Consider the following 7,103-nt stretch of genomic DNA (forward strand, 5'->3'; position numbering starts at 1 on the left):
CGAGGCCAGCCGCCGGCACTGGAGGTCCGAGCGTGGGCCGCGTCTGGCGAACCGGTCCGCACAGCGCTCGCAACCCCTTCCGGAGGGGGTCGGGCCGGAAGGGTGTTGGGGGTGTCTCTCGGGCCTCTGACAGACCTGCAGCGCCCTCTGTGCAGGAACCCGGGACGCGCATTGTCCGCCCACTACGGTGCCCTTTTCTCCCCCACAGGCCCGCCCACCGCACGGTTCCAGGGGGCGGGACGGTGACCGTGCCTGGCGGGGCGGGGGCGCGGTGACCTCATCGCGGTGACGCGGGGCTTCCCGTGGAGGTCCAGGACCAGGGATCGGCAGCCCTGCCCTGGTGGCTAGAGCTATTTCTGGCCAGGCCCAGCTCCCACGCCGGCCCTTTCCCTTGGGGACTCAAGTTCACCAGGCAGCCCTGGGAAGAGGGGCCACTACGTGTTTTCCCGGTGTCCAGGGCCTCGGTCGCTGTCCAGCCACCCTAGTAGAGTCAGGGTCTTGTTTTGTAGCCCAGGCTGACCTTGAGCTGGCCGTAAACCACCTGCCTTAGCCTCCCAAGTACTGGGATTACAGGTGTGGGCACTAGCCCAGCGGCAGGGTGTGTTTGTGCCCCCTCTCTGGTGATGGAGCTTGTATTTGACCCCAACTCGGGGTTGGAGGTTCCCCCCTCCCCCCCAGCTCCGGTGAAGTTCTGTTCCCTTCTCAGCTCACAGCTCTTAGGGTGCCTGCTTTCCTTAGGCCAGGGGTGAAGAAGGTCTCTTCCTTTTCTCTATCCTGGGTGGAGGTCGCTGCATCGGCCCCCACCCTGCTGCAGCTGTTGCAGTCTGGTGGGGGAAGGGGTGGGATGGCGTAGCTGGAGCCAAGGCCCAGGGTAGGGTATCTGGGAGGGCGTGAGCTCCCTTGCAGGGTCAGACTGTCCAGGACTGCCTGTTGCCCCACCCTAGTCCAGACTAAAATACTGGGTCTGGCTGGTGCTGTCTGCCTCTGGTGGACCCTGCGGCCCTGGACACAGTTCTGGCCCATGGCTGAGGCCCCATCAAGGAGGAGTGGCAGCCCCCTTCAGGGCCAGCCCTGTGACCTGTGACCTGTCTGGCCCCTCTAGTCCCGCATCCTGGGGAACCTCCACCCACCTGCCCTACGGAGGAGCCATCCCCAGTTGCTTGGTAAGTGCTGGGTGGGGCGGAGCCTAGGCAGGTGAAAGTCTGGAAACGTGGCCTAGGGCGCCCAGCTGCTGTCTGCCAGTGCAGATGCTTGTGTACCCAGAGACTCTGGGGAGGGGCACAGCTTCCTCCCGGCTTGGGGAGGCCAGTGGGTCTGCAGGCTCTACCTGCAGGCAACTGCACTCCCCTTACGTGTGCAGACCGGAGAAGGGCTGAGCTGGGCCTACAGAGCTCCCTGCCTCTCTGCCCCTCTGTGGATGTCTGAGGAGCAGCTTCCTGCCAGCCTGTGACCTGGGGCCCAAGGAATGCTGTGAGGGTGGGCCAGGCCTGTTGAGCTCACCCTAGGTGTCTGCCCCCACCCCTACCCCCATGGACACCATGGATCTGCCCTCCTGGCTGCTGGGGCCAGGGCTTCTGAGCTATAGCCAGGAAGTGACTCAGTTCCCGGGAAGGCTCCTCCCAGGCCTTTCCTGGGCAGGCAGGGCTGTGTATCTATGTCCGCTTCTGTCCCCCTGGCTATCCTCCCAGTCAGAGCCCTGGTGTTGCAGGCTGTCTGATCCCCTTCCCACATTCCCAGATCAGGATGGGTGAATTCAACGAGAAGACGACGACTTGCGGCACAGTCTGCCTCAAGTACCTGCTGTTCACCTTCAACTGCTGCTTCTGGGTGAGCAAGGAGTATGGCCAGCACCCCATCCCAGTTATGGGGGTGTGTGGACCCAGGCCAGCTGTGATGACAGTGTGTGCTGCCCACAGCTGGCTGGCCTGGCTGTCATGGCAGTGGGCATCTGGACACTGGCCCTCAAGAGTGACTACATCAGCCTGCTGGCCTCAAGCACCTACTTGGCCACCGCCTACATCCTGATGGTGGCTGGTATCGTCGTCATGGTGACTGGGGTTCTGGGCTGCTGTGCCACCTTCAAGGAGCGGCGGAACTTGCTGCGCTTGGTCAGCAGGGCATGGTGGCACCCTGGTGGGGGTGGCAGGGACAGGGGCTTGGGGTGGGGCCCTCACTCTTCACCTGGGACTGCCTCTGGGTGGGTCCCTGATGGGGGCTAAGTGTGTCTCTGAAGGCTGGCCCTGCTGTGCTTGGGTGGAGGCATGGTGCCCTGCCTGCCTGGGCCTTAGGGAAGGCACCAGCTTTGCGAGTTACTATTGGGAGCCAGGCAGCCCTGAGCTCCTACCTGCTGCTTGAAGCCCTCACACTGGGGCCCCTGGGCTGGGGCTTCACTCCAGTGCCCATTGCTGGGAGCCCCTCTCACCTGGTTCCTGCCCTCCAGTACTTCATCCTGCTCCTCATCATCTTTCTGCTGGAGATCATTGCAGGTGTCCTGGCCTATGTCTATTATCAGCAGGTGAGGGGCCTCAACAGACCTGAGGGACATGGGCCACATCCAGGACAGGGTGCACACAGGGACACAGAGTGCTATAACACCCTCAACTTCCTACACATCCAGAGCTGACCATTGTGCTGCCAGGTCCTGGGGGTGGAGTCTGGGTCTCACAAGCCATGGGTACCCTTACGGGTGGGTGATCTGCCTAGTGTCCAAGATGCCTGCCCTTGGGGTTCATGGGTGGGCACATGTCCCTCCCTGTGGCCTGGTGACTGACTCTCCCAGCCCCACCTGGAGGTCCTGGACCTTGACCCTTTGTCTACTAGCTGAATACGGAGCTCAAAGAAAACCTGAAGGACACCATGACCAAGCGGTACCACCAGCCAGGCCATGAGGGTGTGACCAGTGCTGTGGACAAGCTGCAGCAGGAGGTGGGTGTTGCTGGGAGTGCCTCTGGCTGTCCCCAGTGTGGTCTGCAGGCCACAGGCTCAGCTCTGCTGTTTGTAGTTTCACTGCTGCGGTAGTAACAACTCTCAGGACTGGCACGATAGTGAGTGGATCCGCTCGGGCCAGGCAGGCAAGCGCGTGGTCCCCGACAGCTGCTGCAAAACCGTGGTGCCTGACTGTGGGAGGCGGGATCATGCCTCCAACATCTACAAGGTGGAGGTAGGTGGGCACCTGGAGGGGTGGGCAGTCCAGTCCCATAGGCCAGGGCTCACTTTTTCCATCCCAATCAACTTGCCAGGGTGGCTGTATCACCAAGCTGGAAACCTTCATCCAGGACCACCTGAGGGTCATCGGAGCGGTGGGCATTGGCATTGCCTGTGTGCAGGTGGGAGCATGTGGGGGGCAGTCGGGGGGCGGTACAGGCAGTGGTGGTGGTAGCTGGCAGCACTGAGGTGCCTGCTTATGTCCACCTGGCTGTCCACAGGTCTTTGGCATGATATTCACCTGCTGCTTGTACCGGAGCCTCAAGCTGGAGCACTACTGAGCCCCAGGGTCTGGCCCACCTCCCGCCATGTCTGACTACTGAATTGACTGCTGATGGCCAGGCCTACATCTGTGTGTGCCTGTGCTCCCCACGCTGAACCTTGGCAGGGCCACCCAGAAGTGGCTCCAAGTGCCTTTCTCTGTACACCAAGTCCTGAGGCTGCTCCCACCCCAGCATGGCACCAGGCGGCCAGTGTGCCCGTGTGTGGGGACTTAGGGCCTATGCCTGACTGCTAGGTGGGGGCTGGGCTCTGACAATCATGTCCCCCTCCCACAAGCACCTCCTCTGTTGTGGGTTAGCTTCCTGATGTGTGTCCAGTCAGGGTGGAGTCTGGACACACCCTGTATGGCTGCCAGAGGCAGGTGGGGGCCACCTTCTGTGCCTGCTGGGCCCTTGGAGCTACACAGTCTCTCACTACTTGACAGCCTTTGGCCTCCCCATGGGCCTCTGCTCCCTAATGGCCAGAACCCTGGCTTAGATTCCTTACTGCTTTTTGTTTTGTTTGTCCCCACTGCTTTTAATGTTATCTGTACCACCATGTGTGCACTGCACCGTCTCCCGGTAGTGTCCTTGTGGGGCAGGGGATCTGCTGATTTTGTCGGCTGCTGTTGCCCACATACCTACAATTACTCCTGCCTACTAATAGGCACTCAATAAACGTTTGTTGAAGAATTGGGTTGACCAGCTACCTTAGCAGAAGATGGCGTTGTCCTGAGGGTCTTTACACTCAGTAGGGTGGACAGACCCACCTGCTCACCGTCCCCACGGTTCAGAGAACTCACAAGGCTCACAGGCAGGGAAACCCAGCAGGAAGGCAGCAGAGTATACTCCTCAAGGTGAAAGCCCCTTGGGGAGGGAATGGAGGACCTCCAGAGCCCTGAGACCAGTGATCCTTGTGGCCACCTTTGAGGACACAGGAGGTACAGGCTGGGGCAGAGCACCAGCCCATATCTGCTGAAGGGCACCAGGGCCTACTGGAGTGTGAAGGCTCCGACCTTCTGAAGCTTCAGCCAGAGGACCCAGGATGTGGAGGCTGGTGCTGACCTTCCCTCTGCAGGTACTCTGGGCTGGGGACCCAGAATGTGGGAGGTGGATGTCAGCCCCCACCCTTTGGGGTATTCACCTTGGGGATAGCTCCATCCACTCCCATTTGCCTGTCCCAGTGGACTACAGCAGACTCATAGGCAAGCCACTGGTATGAGGCCCTACTACAGGACTACCTGATGCTCAGACTGGCCCAGACCTTGGAGGGTCAGGGCCTAGAGACCCAGGAGGTTCTGCCTACTGCAGGTTCTGCAGCAGCACAAAGGGCTTGGCTGAGTCCTTGCTTCTAACTTTGTAAGAGAAGGATGGGGCCATGAAACAGAATCAAGACCAGCCCTGTGGATGTGGAAGAGCTGGGCCAGGCAGCCTCACGTGGGACAAGCCTCAGCTGATACACTGGCGCAGCGAGTCCCACAAAGCCAGGCTGACTGGAGGACCTCTTGCTAGTTCTGCACACTTTTACTAGATTCTTTCTAGAATGGGGAGTATTGCCCTTGTGGCTGTGGCCAGGTATTGCTTCTGGCTCCTTGATGCCTTGGCTTGAACTCAGCAGGACGTGTGTCCAACATGGTCAGCAGACAGGAATCTTCTCCACTGGTCACTTCTCCAAGGGTGCATAGTTGAGCAGCTTCTCGATCAGGTCCACGTGTGCCAGCAGCATACGGCGACAGCAATATCGTTTCAGACCTAGTGCATCCAGGGCATCCCTGAGTTAAGGGAGAAGCAGTGAGGCTGACTGTGGTTGCCAGTTTGCACGGGCTTGGAGCCCTCTCCCACCTCCCTGGTGGGCAAGGCCTGCTTATCTCTCCAGGATCAGGGCTGACCCTAAGGGCCATCCTCTCCCATCTACTGGAAGCTCTGAGTCTCATTCACCTAGTATGTGTATCCTTCCAACCTCCAATCTTGTGTCCTGTGCTCACCTGTCTCCTGTCCCTGCTTTTGACTCTGTACCTAGGGCTGGGGCTACTTCTTGGGGCTTCCAGAGTTATTTAGTCCCTCATCAAACTGCTAATTCTCAGACCTCCCCGCCTAGCTCAGGTCTCCCACACAGTGCGCTCCATGTGCCCCAGTAGCCCTCAGCAGGCACAGGGTCTCACCCTTGCCACTCACTGCCTGTGGGGTCTTTACCTAGCTCTGCTCCCCCAAATCAGGTAGAAATGCCACTTCCCAGGGAGCCACCATGTCCCAAACCAGTTAGAAGCTTCAACTTCCCTGGAATCTAGTTGCCCTGAGACCTTAAGGAAATTCCCACACTGTGGGCTCCAATGGCAGCTTGAGCAAGGGGAGACCGGGTTAGGGGGGTGTTTGACCAGGGCCTCAGCCACTCACACCCATGCTGATCATTCCAGAAATCTGTTCAGCTTAGGCTGTCCTATGGAATAGGTGCCCATAGGAGCCAGGGCTTCACAGGTGACCCAGACACACAGCTGTCCAGAGAGGGTGGACAGATGGTAATGACCGAAGAGGCTCATGATAACTCCCTAAGTGGAGAAAAGTTTACTGCATCTTTAAAGACTAGCAAGGCTAAAGGGCCATGAGGTTGGCCTGAGCGCAGACAATAGGATAGGGAGCAGGGAGATAGGAAGCTTCATGCTTTGCTGGAGGTGAGGAAGCACTTGTGAACCTCTAGAATAATACTCAGATGTCCCCAAGAAACTGGCGCTTGAGGCTCACATCTCCCCAAACCGCAGGAGGCAACGCTCTCCTCAGAGAAGGGAGATCTGGGCTTGAGGCGATCCCGGCCTGAAAATCTTGATAGTAGCCTCACCGAATGACTCTCTGCCGGCTGTATCGGCCTCCCGCCCACCCCAGCGCCGAGGTCGAGACCCGCACCCCACCACCGCAGCTCTGCCACAGAGCCCCATCCCACGACTCCGTCACTACCGTCAGGACCGCCACTCCCATCCCCCTCCACCACCAGGACCCACTATCTCGAAGCGGCCGTCGGAACCCCCGCCCCGCCGCCACCCACCTCGCAGGCCCGGCTCCTCACCCTTCGGTGTACTCGGCCTGCAGCAGTCCCAAATAAGCCTCCCACTTGTTGCCGACGATCTTTCCGCAAGTGAAGCAGCGAACCGGGATGATCATGGTGGCTACTGCCCGGCAGCCCTGCGGGGTCACGGGTTCTGCCTTGGGCGCGCCCATTTGGCGGGGGTCAGATCCGTCCCAACTCCAGCCCTGCCCATCCTACCAGCCCCGGCCCCATTCTGTCCCAACTACCGTCTGGTCCCCGCCACAACGAGTCACCCTGTGCAGACCTGCGGCTCCCGAGATCCTCACACGTCCGCTGCAGGAGAACAAGGAGACCCCCTCCAGTCCGTCGCGGTGGTACGTCCCAATGCTACGGGGTCCGAGTATGGCCTAAAGGCTCTAGCACCGATTCGCGTTTCTCGTGTTCCCTTGACCGACAGTTTCGCCGCCGCTGAGGCGCCCAGCAGGAAATTGCGCGCGCAGGTACGGCACCAGCGGGCGGAGATCCCGCGGGCTCAGCCCGCCAGAGCTAGAGCCGAATGCACTAGTTCGAGGCCCCAGTGTACGAAGCCAGCTGAGTTGTGGCAACAAGTGGCGGGGCTG

General features: G+C 60.0%; 2 protein-coding genes across 5 annotated transcripts; one reads left to right on the forward strand and one right to left on the reverse strand.

Annotated features, from left to right (window-relative positions):
• The first annotated feature begins 6 nt into the window (after positions 1 to 6).
• On the forward strand, positions 7 to 3,884 carry Cd151 (CD151 molecule (Raph blood group)). 2 transcript variants are annotated; one of them, XM_010640372.1, is made up of 8 exons: positions 7 to 1,163; positions 1,738 to 1,827; positions 1,917 to 2,108; positions 2,441 to 2,515; positions 2,821 to 2,925; positions 3,002 to 3,160; positions 3,240 to 3,326; positions 3,426 to 3,884. In XM_010640372.1, exons 2-8 carry the CDS (start codon positions 1,744 to 1,746, stop codon positions 3,483 to 3,485), a joined length of 762 nt encoding a protein of 253 aa, XP_010638674.1. In that variant the 5' UTR covers positions 7 to 1,163; positions 1,738 to 1,743; the 3' UTR covers positions 3,486 to 3,884. The 2 variants fall into 2 exon arrangements, with proteins under 2 accessions (XP_010638674.1, XP_010638675.1); XM_010640373.1 differs by having other exon boundaries at positions 2,513 to 2,515.
• A 1,085-nt stretch (positions 3,885 to 4,969) lies between these two features.
• On the reverse strand, positions 4,970 to 6,873 carry Polr2l (RNA polymerase II subunit L). Of its 3 annotated transcripts, none has more exons than XM_019209989.2 (3): positions 6,788 to 6,873; positions 6,523 to 6,659; positions 4,970 to 5,236 (listed from the first exon to the last, which is right to left on the reverse strand). In XM_019209989.2, exons 2-3 carry the CDS (start codon positions 6,615 to 6,617, stop codon positions 5,128 to 5,130), a joined length of 204 nt encoding a protein of 67 aa, XP_019065534.1. In that variant the 5' UTR covers positions 6,618 to 6,659; positions 6,788 to 6,873; the 3' UTR covers positions 4,970 to 5,127. The 3 variants fall into 3 exon arrangements, with proteins under 3 accessions (XP_019065534.1, XP_010638676.1, XP_019065533.1); XM_010640374.3 differs by having other exon boundaries at positions 6,523 to 6,638; positions 6,788 to 6,862; XM_019209988.2 differs by lacking the exon at positions 6,788 to 6,873 and having other exon boundaries at positions 6,523 to 6,705.
• Between the last annotated feature and the right edge of the window lie 230 nt (positions 6,874 to 7,103).

The sequence above is a fragment of the Fukomys damarensis genome, unplaced genomic scaffold, assembly GCF_012274545.1.
Source record: "Fukomys damarensis isolate Sample0158 unplaced genomic scaffold, DMR_v1.0_HiC HiC_scaffold_16, whole genome shotgun sequence".
In the NCBI taxonomy this organism is placed as follows: Eukaryota; Metazoa; Chordata; class Mammalia; order Rodentia; family Bathyergidae; genus Fukomys; species Fukomys damarensis.